We start from the raw sequence: 18456 nt of genomic DNA on the forward strand, positions 1-18456 counted from the left end.
TTTTATCAACGAATTTAAAGTAAACGATAATAAAAAGAAATCGTTAAAATATTTTTAACTATATTTCTGTGTCGTGCAAACGCTTCGCCACCGGAATACACACGCGTGCTGTCTGCTACTGATTGAAAACGTTGCAATGACTAGGATTGCAATTTGATAATCTGTGTGTATTTCTTTTCCGGCTTAGTGAAAAGGCTATATTCATACGCGTTAAAATACAATAACAAACAAATGAAATGGTAATTTGTATTTAATATTTTTGGAATATTGGTTTTTGTAGATAATCTTATCAGTATGCAAATATTTTGCGCATGTCATTTACTTTATTTGCTGTTTCGGTGCGCGCACCTTGCAATGTAGTTCCGCGCATGTGTATCTATTTACATTTGCAGTGCGGTTCGCTAATCCTCTTAGGGATCTGTCGTTTCTTTATCTGGGCAGGGTAGGGACTCGCTGTTTAAAGCTATGGTCGACAAGCAGTGTCGCGGTCTGGCGAACAATCGAGTCCATTTAACGTCTCTTCACCGCAACACAACTTCAGGTCGCCAGTATTAGCAGCCGATTTTGATTAATCAAAACTTTGCAGACTCCCGTGTTTCCCCGTGATGATAATCTATCGCCTACTTGACTAACCATATTGCACATCAGCTGCAATATAGTGTATGCCGACTTGGAGTAACATCCAGTCAACTTTCTCAGACAAGATGGATTTTCATGCAGCAATGGAAACGTTTGCAGAAGCATGGGTTGCTGCCAATACCCCAACTGCCGTAAATTCAACCGAGTCCCAGCCACAGGTAAATTATCTTTTGTTTACTTCACTTATGTAGTAATTTCTCTGTTTGGGACTTTCATTTTTTTAAGTTAACTATTATCATATTCGGACTTAACGGTTCCATGTTTTCTGAAAAATAAATAGTTGTCAGCATGAAATGACAATTCGTGGAGATAGAATAGTTACTAGTAAAATGTTTCCCCATTTCATTTTATTTAAATTCCACCTAGAAAGTGAAAAAACATAAAATGGTAAATCCACCTAGAAGGTGAAAACACCAAAAAATGTTTTTCATCTAATGTGAAAAAAACATGACAGTCTCTAAAGCATAAATTATACTACAAAACAAAAATATTTAAATGACAAACTTAGCAAAAATGTTTTTGTTTCATTAACAAAAAGATATTAATTTAGAAGCGATTAGCTTTAAGATGGAACAAACTTTGTATTATATACATATAGCTAAAATGTTCTGTTTATCAATGTGACTTTCCTTAGATTGTTTAAAGAAAAAAAGTACACTGTGAATTATTTATCTTTATACTTTACACATGTTTGTGGTTAATGATAAAGGGAAAACTTGTAACTATTTTTTTTTAATTTATATGCAAACAACCTATTACCAATCATTCATTGGTTTTCCTAAATTGTCTTTGATACATACTTGACTTAAAAGTAACATTTTAACAAACTAGTACATAGTCAACACTTAGGAGATTCACATTGATGAAGCTGAAATTTCCAAAAAGTGAAAAGATATAGCTTCTAGAATGCTGTAGTTTAAAAATACAACTGACTCTAGGTTTCAAGGTTTTTTGATAAATCAAATATTAGGTCCTAATTGTCTGTGAAGTATAGTGACAATATATTTTATAATTTGTGTACATTTGTATTGAACTCCTAAAGAAATACTAAGTAAACAAATTGTAATGATTTGATATCTATATATCATGTAATGATAAATTATAAATCCAGTTGACAAAAATAGTTTTTGAAATTTCTTTTAAAACGATTAAAATAAAAATTTTCCATTTAAAATATGAACATCTACGTAGTTTGCTATTTTTATATACAAATTAATTATTGATAAGAAAATGTTTAGATTTATATAAACATTGACGCCTAAATGGAAAATATAATGTTGTTAGATAAATTAACTTCTGTTTAGTAACGTGCATGACGAAAAAATTAAAATTGAACTGACAGTTGTAGATTTTACAAAAATGCAAAGACATCATACTTCATTCATCTATTTGGTTATATGTAAAAAATTTAAACATGACCACTTAAGATCTAGAACTGATTATCTTATTATTTACTCATGAGACCGTTCCTAATACATTTCTACAACCCAATTCGCATAATGGTCAAAAAGGTATTGTGATATGTGCTTATCTGGGATAAGCCTTATTAACTTGTGAACACTTTAACAAAAAGTCAGCATTTAATCCAATCAGCAGGATCATACAATGGAAGGTCGGTGTTGTTTTTAGAGATTAAACAAACGCTTATCACTAATCCTGGTTAAATTTCTTTTCTTAAGTCTTTATTTTCTTTTATTACAAAACAATGTAAATTGCATAATCAAACATTTAAATAATTTTATCTCTAAATGGTTTATTGGTCGAAATTAAGCCAGGCAAAATGGAATTTATTTTTTTTTTTATTTCAAAATGATCAGAAAGAATCCTTTCAAGTATTAATGAATTTACCTTCTTTCACAAAGCATTTTATATCAATTAGTAACAATTAGATAAAAAAGGAATCATCATTTTTATTCAGAAAAAAATGTAAGACTAAACTTGTTTTGTTGAATCACGCTTTGTGTATGTCCATCAATTCCTGTCAATGATCCAGTCTTACTCAACAAATCTGTTCTCTGTGTTTTTTGCCACCTTAAAATGTTGCCTAGATTGTGGAAATGAGAGTCGGTAGAATAATGCTTATGGGTGATAAAGACGTTAGAAATGTATATGTTTTGTGAGCAGTTAAGTAGTGTAAAGTGTACATGGGTGTACTGTATGTATACAGAGACATGACAGCAGGACAACGCCACGCTACTTATTGACGGTCAATACAGACAGAGAAATAGATTAACATGCTGTATAGTTAACCTCCTTATAGTTATTACAATCAGCTGGTGCTGTTAATAATTCAATAACCAATTGATCAGTTATTAAATAGTTATATCTCCCTAATATTATTAAGTATTGATAACATGAATGATACACTTTAAATCAATAAGCTTGATGACACAAAAATCTTTTGATTGTTCTTATCTGATTTCTAAATTTTTCCTCAAAGTCACAATCATTTGATATCCTAATATATATATTATCATCAGAAAACAGATGAGTGATGGTTTGACATGTTAGACTCTATAAATATCTGTAAGAACCAACAAATTATATCCAACTCTGAACTCCAGTCTTTTGTTTTAGTGATGTCACTTAAGATGAAAACAAAAGACGTCACATCAGTAGTATGTAAATGTCCTACTTTTTTGACTACCTGTGTTTTGTGTGACTGAGGAACCTCACATCCTCCCTTAAATACCAGTGTGCTGTAAAGAACTTGTATCCCTTATTGTAATTGTTAGCTAAGAAAATCAGCCCATCTTTCTAAAAGAACTCTTTTTCTAGTGGGGTTATTCGCTTAAGGGTCCAGATTTATCAATTCTGTGAACTAAGGGGGTCAGTCCTTGACCTCCCTACCCCCACTTCACCCCTGTATTACAGGATCTTAGTACCAAACCCATCTCCCCATATAACCAAGGAACCCTTACTATTACCCATTGCACTTCATGGAACTAGACCCTCTCTTCTTGTATGGGTTGTATGGTTCTTTCTTTTTCAAATATTGTGCTCAGGAGACGGTTCTCCCATCCTGTACCCTCCCCAGCTTCTTTTCATGAAATATAAAAAATATGGGAGCAGCCCCTTCCTCCCATGTACCCCTGTAACGGATTTACATGACTTGATGGGACCCTGTGTTTGTATCAGAGTGTCACTGTTACAGGGTTATACCACTAACGCTATAAATACATATGTTCAGCATGGTAACATGTACGATATGGAGAACTGGAATGCTGAAATGCATCCATCATACACACATTGTGTAGACTATACCTCCCATTCTGATAACATGCCTCATTTTCATACAAGTACTTCCGATTCTACCCTGATTTTTCACTTATACTGGTGTGTTTGGCGCTATCTGCCGCCCGATCGTCCCAGACTTGTGTAGTGTTAGTATTCAATCCAACGATTTTCTCCTCACTGATCTTTAGTTGTGATTATAAATTCAGTGCCATGGAAATTAAGACGGGAATATTATCATTTGTGAGATTTTTGGTATTGCCCCAAACTAGGATTAATCCTGCAGCAATATTTCCTCTTCTATTACCATGGTATCATAGCCTATAAGTCTGATGGGTAACGCTTCTGAAAACCAAGTAATTCTTCCTGTTGGAGTTGATTTCTCTTCCGCCTTCTTACTTTAGAAAATTTGACTTCCTGTCAAAGGAAAAAATATTTTTTAACATATTTGTTCACTGTTATCATCTGTACACGTGTATCGGTACCTAATTACAGGGAAGCGTTTTCATAATTACATATACATACAAAATATTTGAAATTGATTGAGTGGAAGTAAATTAGAAAGTTGATAATTGATAAAAAATAACAAATACCAACAAAAGAATATTATCATAATCAAAACAAAAATGGGTTAAAAAAGGACCTGAAAATTAACCTGGAATGTATTGTATGGAGCTGATAAGTAAAAGGTACAAGATCTACAGACCAGGTGTTCCTGAAGTGTAAGCATTCTCTTATTTATTGGAATAGAAAGTAAGACATTTCACACTAGTACAGGATTTGATACCTACTTGCAAGGGGAGACAACTTTTTGATATGCAAAAAAGGAAATGTATAATTGCAATGATTTAATACTTTTTTCTCACAACTATTTAAAGATCTCGGAACTCTTGTAAACTTAGATTTCCTTTAAAATATTGAAAGCATAGAAACAAAATATGAATGTCGTGGACAGATCACTATAAGAGTGAGATAGATAATTACATTTTCTCATGATAAATTCTATGATTGATCACAGTGATAATGTAGTAGCTGGGTATTTCTCTTGCTTTGAATAGCAACATTTCTCCCTGTCAAATTGAGTCACTGTGAAAGTCTCTCGTTCCAATTGATCTGTTTAAAACAGGCCTGTAATCTTGACCACCCAGCGTGTACAGCTGGCCAACATTCTGTGTGATACTAATAGCTTTAAAGAGTTTTTTATCCAAATTCCTTTTTCTGCAGATGTGCATGTGCATTACCTGTGCACGTTGTTGTTGCACACACACACACTCTAAACCTGATGTAATCGCGACCTAATCCTTATCAGTGATAAAAAATCTCACAGATAAGCCCCAGTACAGTAGTTCAAAATCAAACAGAAAGTGTTACAGTTAAAAGTCACTTTCTAGAAATTAAACTCCAGGTTTTTTTGTTGCCATTTTGATTGTTCAAAGACTTAAATATCTGTTTGACATTTGTAGAGTTTTCAAAATCAAAGGATGGTTGAAAAGACTGGCTAAATAGCATCTTTCATTGCAATTAACACAGTCCTTTTTCAACTTGATAAATTAAGTTTGTATGACTTTAATTACTTTATAGAAAATGTAACAGATACTGGTTATAAAATGGCTATAGCATGATTGTAAAGATTTCCTTTTTGATTTTAAAGGAATTCAGTTTTTAACATGAAATTTTTAACTATAACATAATCAATGTTATTAGAGTAATTCAATATTTCACCAAATATTGATTTAAATTTAATCAAAATCTTTGAATTTCAAAATATTTTGTAAGTATAAAGTTTGACGTCACTTTAATGTTTAATATCATAACAGAGTATTTAGAATCAACAAGTTGCTTTGTGTTAAATTTAGTCGTCAGATTTTTGAATTCCGATAAAAAAAAAATGGTATTAAAGTTGTTTCAGTGATACATGAAGTTTAATGCTCCAGATAATTTTGGAAGGGTGGGTAATTGTACTCGCTCTTTTGTAGGATAGGGGTACGACTCTAATTTCTTAACAGAGATCTTTCAATAAAAGTTAAGTGGTTATATTATGAATAATCAATTTTAAAAAAGCAATTGTGGAAATATCTATCTGAAACAAAAGCACAGTTGATGCAGAATGACTGGAATTCATCTAATTTTAATGCATTTCATCTTATTTTACTTCTGGATGTAAGCACTCCTACTAATTTGGTTGGGTAATACAAATATTTTAGGGGTAACTTGTACACGTTCATACAATTTTTAATGTATTTGCCTTATTTTCATTGGGTATTTTACTCATTTACTCATTTTAACTGGAGCACTGAAGTTTTACCGTATCATACCATTATAATTACTAATGCTTTAATTGAAAATTAACTGTCTAAATAATTTAAACTGTTTTTATATTTGTTTTGCATTTACCATTATATTTAATGCCTAAACTTTGCATTAATTAAATCAATCGTGATATATTTAATTAAAGTTATTTAAAATTTTACATTTAAAAAAGAAAAAGTGATAATCTTTGACATTTCTGGTAATTAATTAGAATAAGAATTGGTTCCCCTTGATCATTAAAGCAGATGTAAATGAATAAACATTAAATTAATTTGTTATTTATATTGAGATTTAGACAACGAAATGATCTGATGTAGAGTAAATTATACAACCTACGGGCGACTTATCCCACATGCAGATACATGTTAACGTAAATTGAAATCTGACATTAATGCTAATGTTAATTTCATGGAAGTGTTTTCTTCTATATAAGAATTGACCCTATATACATTTTAAGTGTTTCAATCGTCTTAACTGACAAATGTAATCATAATTTGTCAACTCAATCCTTCCCAAAATTAACCATATCCTTTTAATTAGCTTTATCCGCGACGCTATTTTGTAATTTAACACTTTTTTTTTTTTTTGCATAATGTAATCTTCAGGAATGGGTGATGCTACAGTCTAGCTTAAGATTTTATAGTCACATATGTTACATAGCCTAATTAGATTAAAATTAAAATTTCAAATCTCGTAAACTCTAACATATATAATGCATATTATGGCAACAGTTCTGTGTCCTTCAAATGTTGGAAATTAATATATATTATAATATACAAGGAATTAAGGCAAATTATAATCATTTTATAAGAAATTATTCTTAATTATAATTATAATGATACAATATTAATTATTATAAATGACCAAAAAAACGGATTTCCTTGTTTCTTTTGTTTTGTAAAGCTAATAAAAGCATAAAAATGTTTTTTAATGAAGAGATGTAAATATGCAGGTGTAAGGAAAGGTCTTAAATAGATTTAGAGAGTAAATAGGAATGGGAGGCTAAGGGAATGGGCTTCAGCTGTCAAAGGTCAGAAAGGTGGGGAAATATCGGATGCAGAAATAATTAAGAAATAAAAACAATGATATCAAGCAAATCTTAGTTATAAAAGAAAGAAAAAAGACTGGATCTCGAGATGTGAAACCAGTATTTAACTCCCTTAGTGGCACAAATTCTGTTGTCTGGCATAGAGACTTAAAGGTCAGTCATTTTTTGGGACAGATGTGATATTACATCTGTGACAATCTCAGCTGGCTTATCCATAATCAGTGACGAAGATCACTAGTTACAGACGTCCGCTAAATCCTCCATAGATCAAATGGTTAATTAGTGACAAACGTAGCTAATCCTTTATCGGCCCAAACTGTGTCATTTATATTTGTGGTACATGACAGTCACAGAGGTGACAGACAATTCCTGATGGGATTTCTCTGTTATGTCGACAGAGATTTTTGTTTTTTACCTGGTGTAAATATAGGTGTCAATGTAGGTGACGACCACCTGTAGTGACCTAAATCTGTAAGGTATCAAAATTATTTACAGATGGGATGTTAGGGTTCCAGTTGTCACCTACCATATGGCCTTAAACACAAGTTTAGATCTATACAGGTAACTTAGTACCTGTGTTCTAATTAAATTACAGGTAAATCAGGTAGAAAAAAACATAGATAGTCTGGAGTGTTAATGGAGGATTTGTGTTATTTATAGTGTGTTAATCTGGGTTTATTGAGTTAGGGATCAGTGTTTGGTCCCGGAGTCCCTAAGGGTCTGTGACATATGGGTTAGGTGGTAATTTGCAATCAGGTGATTGCCGATCTTACATAGGTGTTGGTCCTCCCTGTATGTGTAGAATTTACAAATAAAAATTACAAAAGTCTTCTTCAGTAATTATTTAACCTCTTCACGTTTTAACTCCTCATTTAATTTGATTACAAACTGTATTTTGATAATTTCGTTGTGGACATTGTCAATCACCAACGACAAGGTTGTTGGTAAAGTCTGGAAATGTGAACTGAAGTCACTACAAAATGATTTATCATTCAAACTTTATGTTGCCATGATGCCCATGGTTTAATTCATGATGAATAATCAGGAGGGAACAACAATTCTTTAATTGATGCTTGAATAAATATAATTAATTGAGAAAAATTTGCTTAACCTTGAACACCCCACATATAGTGAAAGTCAGGCCCATTATAAAGAGGTTTGATGATGAAGTTTTACAGACAAAAATGTTTGATACAATGATACCATCTTTTATCGGTCTGTGTTTTGTTTTTATGTTCTGATTTTTTATTTTTTTATATATTTTTTTGTGAGTTGGTCAGCAGGACTTGATAGTCTTACAAAACAATGAAATAGATTTTAAGTTTGATAATAACACACATTGTCTAACATAGGCTAGGAAAGATGTTATTCCGACAAACAGATATATATATATTGGTTTATAAGTGTCCTTGGTTTGTAGGAACATTACCATTAGTTTTTAGCCCCATGAAGAAAAAAGCTTTGGCACATGCATGCATCAGGGAGATTTTTTCATAAACAATACATTGACAGATTCGAATGTCTTATTTGCACTGATAGTATATATGTGTGTGCATCATCGTACTGACCACTCAAAGATCACGGCCAAAAAAAGGTAAGAGTGGGAACTAAGACAGATAATCTGTCATATCGCGACATTAATGGTCGGCAGATATACACGGTAAAACAACCAGTAACAGTACATGTCAATCCCATCGCTAATCTTGTCAGGGAAACGGCCAGGTAAGAATTAGACAGGTAAGCACTTGGTAGATAATGAATTTGATGGTAAGGTAACACACCTGTTGAAAGCAATAAGCTGTTCGTCGATCTATGACAAGGGTGTTGATATGTCGCACTCATCACGTTTTAATTCAGCAATACACAGATTTCCACGTTTTTCTATCGTTATTCAGTAAATGTGTTGGTTTATGTCTATCCGGTCATGTTTTGGTTCAGAAAAATAAATAGACTTCCCCCTTTTTCCCCGCCAGAAATTAATTAATAGACATAAATATTATATTTGTGAGTTGATTTTTGACATCTTAAATTCTTCACTTTAAACAAAAAACAAGTGAATACAATTTCAGTTTGTATTTATTAATGCGTACAGATGTCGCTTCCGTAATGGAGGAGGAAGTTAATAAATACACGATAAAATCAACACACGATTTTATAATAAGAAACTGCCTCTGCACATGCACACATTCGCACAATTTAAGCACAATTAAAAAATCCTTCACATAGAAAAGCTGGAAAGGAGTTTTCTCAAGAACTGGTTACATGTCTCAAAGAATTGAGAAATGTTTCTTTCAAAGTGAAAGAATATATAGCTACATGGAGATAAAATTTAACTAAGAGTTAAAATTGTTTTTGAAATTAGGAATATTACCATTGATATTATGGAATTTGACATTACTACTAAAATCATCAATTGATATGAACACCTTGAAATAGTGGGTCCTTTTGAATTGGATAAATATCTATATTTACATTGGGTTGTAAATTATCTAAAGTTTTGTTTTTGTCATTTTGTACATCTGTGAAAGAACTACTGTAAACATTGTTTTCAAATGCAGAAATAAAAGAAAATTTAAATAATTTGTTTTAATGTCTTGATGTATATTTTATAAAATTATGATTTCTGTTGATTGGCTGCTTGATAAATAATTTATTTTCTGAAGATTCAATCTTCTTTCTACAAGATAACTTACATTTATTTTTGGAAGACAAGCTTTTCTTTTCTTGTGTGATGCATGTTCCAAAATTGTGTTTGTTTATTATATGAGGACCGATATCGTTTAACTTTCAGCTAATGATAGAGATATTTTTATGGTATTGAGTGATTGGAATTATGTTAATTAAGTTTATTTAAAACAATACTTTAAAATTTTACTGTAATGTTTCCATTCAATTTATAATTTTGTGATTTTGATTTTTTTATGTTTATCTAAAACAATACTGTAACATTTTACTGTAATGTTTCCATTCAAGTTTTTAATTATGTGATTTTGATTTTTTCATGTATATCTAAAACAATACTGTAACATTTTACTGTAATGTTTCCATTCAAGTTTATAATTATGTGATTTTGATTTTTTCATGTTTATCTAAAACAATACTGTAATATTTTACTGTAATGTTTCCATTCAAGTTTATAATTATGTGATTTTGATTTTTTCATGTATATCTAAAACAATACTGTAACATTTTACTGTAATGTTTCCATTCAAGTTTATAATTATGTGATTTTGATTTTTCCAAGCAACTTTAAAATTTTACTGTAATATTCCCACTAGTTTAGTAGATAGAATTAAAACCAGGTCAATTAGCGTTCCAGTGTACCATCAGACATATATACTTTAATCTTATACCTGTGTAACATTAAGCAGACTTGCTTTGAACAAGTTGTGGTTTATGATATGATGGATGCAGCCTTGTAAACGTTAATCTGTATGCATTTTACATTTCACACATCAATCAACTTCGTTAAATTTATGTCTGATTTATGGTAGATTTACTAATCACATTAACAATTAATCAATGCAGGATGAATGTTAAATTATACACTAGACTATCACGCCTTAATGAAAACAATAATTAGATCATCATGTCGTGTCAGAAACAAAAGCACCTTGTCAAATATGTATACAGTTAATTATAATCCTTCAATCTTGTCTCTTCATTATAATGTAATGTTATATTAAAGAGTCTGGCACTGTTCAAAGATATTTTTCAAATTCACAACATTCTAAACCGAGAAATTTTAATTTTATGATCATTCTTTGTTCTTATTTTTTGGTAATAAATTATTGATATGTATTGAAATTGAAGCTCAGCATTGAAAGTCAGACATAATGTCAAATCACTATTCAAACATAAAAAGGGAATGTAGTTAAAATTATCTAAATGCCAAAACAATTCACCACATATTCTTACTATATGTATCAGTGAATAAGCTTAACCTACTGAGAGAGATTTAATATTTAAGGAAAACAAAAGTAACTTTAAAATGAGTTGTACAGATTCAATACAGATAATTCTACCATAACCAGGCCTCGATTTCTCAAAACAAAAGTGAAATCTGACTAAAGTCAAATGTTTTCACGAACCTTACATAAGGGAAAAAAGTTTTGACTTAAGTCTGCACATTTGCTTTGAGAAATCGCAGCCTGATTTAGTTAACAGTAGTTTGTCATTGCATTTTTTACCTTTTTATTTTAACTTTTTTGAATAAATACGATGATTATACAAAGGTGGATATAACTTTATATTTCCAGGTTGGGAAACAGAACTCTGACGACTTGCCGACACTCTTAACCAAAGAGCAACTGGCATCAAAACAGTCCCCACCCACCTCTTCACCAGGTAGTCCCCCCTCCCCTGGGCAGCGTTCCTCCCCCAGCCACGCCCACCAGACAAGCCACGTCCACACGCCGAGAGGTCACACGCCCACAAGCCACACACATCCGACGACGGGTCATAATCAACAAACACCAAGTCATCCCACGAAAACTTACAGTCACCAGACGTCGAGTCCCGCACATCCGACGCCGGGACATTCAACATCAGGGTTCACTACACCGACTACAAGTCATTCGTATCCACCATCGACGACGACGGGCCACAGCCTCCAAAAACCTGATGTCACACCTGTAACAAGCCACATGCCACAAACACCAAACTCAACACCAGCCACGAATGTTACATCCGCAGGTAGGTCGGAATAATCATTACTAACATAAAAGAACGTGTAGAAAAATGAATGATCTAAATAAAAAGATTGTTATGGATACAGGTTAATTCATGCTTGAATAGCAGTATTGTAAACCGATTTTCTTTCATGGCTATTTTTAAAAAATTCACAATATCCAATACAAGTTCGCGAAGATTAACACTTGCAGATTTAAACATTTAATGGACATCCCTATCGATATATCAAGTGATGTTCATATTAATTAGTGAAGTTAATTAAGTATTTGCGAATTTACTTTTATCACAAAATTTATAAAAGTAAATCGCACACAAACAGAAGTTGGTTTACAGTATACTCGTGTCAGTCATCATAGAAATGAATGTCAGCTAGAATACAGAAGTTTCTCGATAGTTAATTGATGTCCTCAGAGTGTGATGTCACAGTTTTATGGGACTGTATAGCTTCACTAACATCACAGCTTGGAACTAATTGTTCCCAAAGGGCCTCATTTTACTGCCTCAAAAACTATGAGTGGAAACCAAGCAACAATTTTTTTTAACATCTTTTTCTAAAGTCGTACAAATCTTAATCAGGAAGAAAACCTGGCTCATTGCTTGGTTGTTTGAGTGATAAACGAAATATGCTGATTTATAACAAAAGAAACCTGTGCATAGAGTCCAACCAAGGGACAGAGAGAAAATGGTCTTTATAGCCAGGTGGTCTTTATACACAAGTTTAATTGTGTTGAAATCAATCATTTGGGAAACTAGAAAAGTGGTCTTATTAAGCAGATGGTTTTTATACAGAGGTGGTCACTAAGGCAGGTTTTACTGTATAATGATATCATATTTGATATTTTAAGACATGACATCGATTTACTGTTATAGGTAGCTAGAAACCCCCATTCCTTTGTCCTTTCTCTCATCATATTCACTGTGCACATATCCTACAGATATTGCAAACGGAAACGAGATCATTCAAAAGAAGCAGAATAAATTTGGGACTATCGTCAAAGCAATTAACTATATATAATACACCAATACAATGGACAATTATCACAAGCTGGTATCGGCCAAAATACTCGTGCAACAAAAATATTTGTACTACTAGTTTCTTTAGAAGATACAAATTGGTGGAAAGAGGAAATTATGGATGATGGGAAAAAATGAAAGCCTACATAATGAAAAGTTTGACAGAGGAAGATAACTGTTGTTTGTTCTAAAGATATCTGAGGAGATATTTGACAATTAGTAGAAACCGAGATATACAAAGCTTAAAGACGCTAGAAACTCGTACATTTGGTCTCCAGTAGTAAATTGCATGTAAGAACAATTTCTAGAAATGAGCCAGCGAGGGTGTTTTTATACAAGAGATAACAAAGTCGTCTTTGGGATGAAAGTGGACGTATACTCATCACCGGAGTCTCGCTAATCAAATCAATCAAAATTTGGCACAGATTAAAAACCGTGAATGTTTGGAAAAACAACTAATTTGGCATTATGATAGCGGTAGCCATTAGAAAGTTTGATTGATGAAGATTTGCTATTAACATATAGGCAAGTCTGCCGACACAAACGCTTTAATATGAAATACACTTAACGCTGTATTATGTAAGTCATGGTTCGGGCTAAGCTTCAAAGACTTGTACGATACGCGAGGATACAGGAGACGGACCTTTAGGTACAAACCAAAGTTGCATAGCGTCTCAATTTTGTGTCGGATCAGCGAGACCTTCATTGTAGATACCAGTCATCAATCATATTGAAGATGAAATTTATGATTCTGTCATTAAATTCCTCGAAATCTTCAATTATTAAAAAAAAAAATTAACTTCAGTCTTAAGATGAATGAATGTTTAGAATCTGAAGCTTATTATTACAATTTCAATGGTGGTCTTTATATAGTACAATGATAGGAATTCCTAATAATAAAAACAAAAGGCACAGCTTGTAAAATATTCTACTAGATAATTCAATAAAAATAAATAAATAAAAAATATATAAGACTTTTCCATTTTGTCAAAAACTTGCTTTCCTTACACTTAGCAGGTTGTGGAACATTATTATGATGTATGTTGTGTTTTTGTTCTCCATGAAAGATAGGCCACCTACATAAAATATGTGTGGATGTATTCAATGAATAGTCGAGAATCATACAATAATTGATAAACACAAGTAAAATTTGATTTGTATAACTTAATAGTTTATGGTGTGCAGATTGGTTTTTTTCTTGGTTACGTTGTTAAATCATTACAAATTCCACAGTATACTGATATTTTTGGCGTGTGGAGTTGAAATTCAATTTGTATTATGGGGCTCGCTATGCACTAAGACTGGCAGGTGTGGATTTGATATAGTGTATCATGATTAGAACTTAAACGAGAATAGGGGGTTCAAAGTAAGCTACATTCTCCCATCGAAAATATCGGAAGAGTTTCAGATTTTAGAAAGCGGAAATTTTATCTCCTACGCTCAGTTAGATCCAAGCAGGTCTAATATAAAAATTCATCATAGTATACTCTCAAATATTCTCATTAAAAAATGAATGTCTGCCAAAGGAATGGTGCAAAAGAAAAAAATTTTAAAATAAATTTATATAACTAATATATATATATATAATATTTAATGTGATTTCGGTAGCGGGTGTATTATCAGGTGATCGCCTAATCGCGACTGAAATCCTGTACGGATTTGTGATGGCCGTTCTCTTCACACCAAGCCACTTGTTCGTAGACTATCATACACTGTTATCACACGTCTTGTGCAAGTCAATCACGGTATCCCAGCATCCCTCACCGAAAACTTCTCAAACCGAGCTCTTCATATTCATGTGCAGATTAAAAAAAATACGCCAAATTGCATCACTTATCTAGCGGATCAAATTCAACCCTGCCTTTGAAATTGGAACCTTCCATAAGATTTTGTATCCATATTTATTTAAATTTATATCAGATGTTCTCTCAGTCTTTAAGATATTTAATTAAAATGGTATTCTAGATGTAATTTGTCAATGCTGTAGTGGGCCCTGTGAGAATTAACGTGACTTTGAACAGTTGTAGCGGGAGATTTTTAGCTGTAGATCTGTTCTATAGTGTACATGTGTTTGTAATAAAGGCCAACCTCCAATGCCGGTGATATTACCGTTCCCTTCTAGACTTATCCCTACGGCACTCGTATTAACTCATTTTTTTAAATTTCTTCATCAACCGAAAGAAATTTTATGTTAAACAAACGACTTATGAAACATTCTGGTGCGATGCGTGAACAGTTTTGTGAGAATTATTAATATAGTAAAAGTGTTGTTATTTGTGGCAATGCTTCATTTTAGACAACTTCATAAAGTACATTGTTGTAATGAATTTCTATATTTATTTTACTGAGTACATATTATTATTTTTTTTTTTTTTCAAATGAAATGAGATTAATTTAAAGAAATCATCCTAATATTAATCTGATAAAAGATAATTTCAATTCATTGTTATGTTACATGTATATAATTAAAGTATTTTAGATATTTTCAAGGAAAAAATAAACAATTTTTAGAAGTGTGTAAACTATTTTAATGTACTTCCAGTAAGCTGTTATATTTTGTTAATATTGTAAACTTTTGAAACAATTCTCAGGAATTCAAATTAATTAAAATGTTATATTTATTTGAAAAGATAAAAGAACAGAAACAGAACAAGGTCTTCAATCTAGATCATCCATCTTTGTTTGATTAAAAAAGACTAAACAGTTTGAATACTTGGAGCACTTCTGTTACATATTGTCTGTCATTACTGTGGAATAAATTTCATTACGAAGATATGGAAATTCCCTGAAATCATTGACTTCCTCCACACATGTTTGCTTGGTAACCTCCTACAGAAGTCTGAAATTCATACCATGCAAGAGAAATATCATTCTGAAGTTGGATTACATGGGGGGTAGTAACAAGTATATGTATCGCAGTAGGTCTGCTGCCGGTTCTGATTGGAGTATAATTACAGTGTAATATTCTCCTTCAATAGAACTAGTATAGATACAGCCAAGTGAGGCAAATATATATTTATGTATCAGATATGGCGTGACCTTGAAATGTAGGTCAAGGTCATGTAACGTGATCTGGCCCTATCAGAGGAGCTGTAGAGACTGCACATGTACATACTAGCCCTGATTAAGGACCATGAGAGGTGAAAACTGCAATGGAAGTGTAAAGAGTTAGAAAATTATTTTTAATCTTTTGGACTAAAACTGCAAGGTCGTTTGTTTAGGGCTATGATAATGACTAATTATGGTGCCGATAATTGAGACAGATGCACCTGGGTTAAACATAGTTGATGATTACGTCGGCTCTTTCTACACCAAATTATGTCGGGTTTTCCATGAACTATGAGATAATAACTATCTCGTTGTATATAATGGTATGTATTTGGTTTGATGTTTCGGAAATCTATCCCTTTTGGAGATTTGATATGGGAAGAGACAAAAAATTCCTTCCATCCCGCAGGCTGTGCAGCAAGGCGGCCGAACGAAGCCGAAGCGTTTAAGCTAGAGAGTTAGATTGTTAGAGGAGAAAGTCTATTCCTGTAGTAAAGGCAATCTGAATCAAAAGAGTTTGATAAAGGTCCACGATTGGGTTTACTGATATTCTCTTCTTGTATATCAACACAAAAAAACACGAGGTTGTCTGACCATTCACCGTTATCATTGTCAGCAGTAGGTGGCCATTTCACGATTCTCATTTTTATGCAAATATTTGCCATTTGAAACGTCCCCTAAAGATCAACAAAGACAATTTCTGAAGGATATCGTGGATAAGAATGGTCTTTAGTAGGATGAAGCAAGATTTATCTTCAATTGTCCAATCAGATGTTATCGTAGACAGACACAGGATAATCTAAAGCTCGCTGTAATTTACCAGGATTTCGTAATTCTCCTACCGACATCGGACTGGCTCGTAATCCCTCTGCGTTCTGTACGCGATCTCCGGGCTAGGAGCAGGATAACGAATCTTTGGTCGAAGGTTGAACATTGGATAAAAAAGAAAGCCTGAAATAACAAAGACATAAGCCTTTTTGGAGATGTTTCTGATCGCCACGGAAACTTGACTGCACATATAATCTCCCTGGAAATATTCTGATGTCCAGTATAACATAAAACAAAGCAAGAGAAGCGGGGGAGGGGGGAGGGAAGGTGATCAAGGAATAATCTAAAACTTAATAGATATGGATAGGTTAAGTGTCTCCATCAGTTTAAAAATATTATTTGAATATTGAATACATAACTTTGCTTATTGCTGTTTCTAAAATAGTTTCTTCACTGATCAGGATGTTTTGGTTATAATCTGATTAATGTTTGGAATCAGTTTAGAGATAAACTGGAAGGTTACTGTGAAACAAGTGTCCTAGGCTCGGTTATAACCGGAACAAGGACGTTAAGCCCCATCAATCATACTGTGAAACTTAAACATTAAACTCATTCACACCAGAAATTTCACAATGGACTGCTCTAATGTTTGACTTAGAAGTGCCTAACTGTGTCTTCAGGGATGAATGAGTTAAGGTTAAAGATCTAAATGTAAATTTTTACTCATTCTCCTTCTCTTTTTCTCAATGATACACATACAAAACCAGAATTCAGGGCCTTTCCTAAACTAGCTCATGGAGATCGGGTTTAGTGGGGGAGATCCGGAGGACTCTAATCCTGTCTATTTCCTTAGGGTATTAACTAAAGCAAGCAAATATTTCTCTAATCCTATCTCAGAATATAGGTCAAATATGGCTTTAGAGGTCACAGAGTTGCTGTATCCGACAAGCTTTACTCATAGTGCTGGATTAGCAGGATGAATGGGGGATTTAGATAGCATTTGCTGCCAGATTAAGATAACATGAAATATTACAGTGATAAATTGAAGTCGTAGGAAACAAAAAAGGGCTTAAGCTGAAAGTTTTACATAATTGACAGATTTTTGATTTAATGCTGAATGTTATTGCTTTTGTCGACATCAGAGTTGAGGTATAATACATTTTTACTTTTTTTCTTTTTTTTTTCTATCAAATGATTTATTTAGCATAATTGCTATGGAGACTCGCATTTGAGATTATATTGTTACTGAAATGATGGAAAGTGATATTAGTTAATACTTTGAATAAAAAGTAGATTGAACATAGTTAAATACTTGTCATATTAGAACATAAATTATAGTGTACAAAATCGGTTTAAATGTTATAAAATGATCTTTGTGGCCACTGTCAATTTTTATTTTATTTAACTCATTCACCCCTGAACACACATTTAGACTCTCCTAATTCAAGGATTAGAACAGTCCATTGTGAAATTTCAGGGATGAATGAGTTAAATATTTTGCTACCAATTTTGAACTGAGATTTGCTTTTGCTAAAAACAACATTTAAATATGCAATGAAGAAGCCATTGAAACCAATCAAAAAGTCAATTGACTTTTCTTATACAGGTAAAATATTTTTTCTTATAATTAAGACATAACTCAACCTAAACTAAGCCATATCTTAGCTAATAAATAGAGTTACTGAAGAGAAATAATTCAATAT

General features: G+C 32.5%; 1 protein-coding gene across 1 annotated transcript in view; it reads left to right on the plus strand.

The window, feature by feature from the left end:
• The first annotated feature begins 374 nt into the window (after nt 1-374).
• The window catches only part of LOC138309535 (homeobox protein dve-1-like), a 61528-nt gene continuing 43446 nt past the window's right edge, over nt 375-18456 (plus strand). Inside the window, exons 1-2 of the mRNA XM_069250766.1 lie at nt 375-797; nt 11491-11926. Of these exons, the coding sequence (XP_069106867.1) occupies nt 663-797; nt 11491-11926 (571 nt within the window). The 5' untranslated portion in view covers nt 375-662. The remainder of the gene's footprint in view (nt 798-11490; nt 11927-18456) is intronic.

The sequence above is a fragment of the Argopecten irradians genome, chromosome 15, assembly GCF_041381155.1.
Source record: "Argopecten irradians isolate NY chromosome 15, Ai_NY, whole genome shotgun sequence".
NCBI lineage: Eukaryota > Metazoa > Mollusca > Bivalvia > Pectinida > Pectinidae > Argopecten > Argopecten irradians.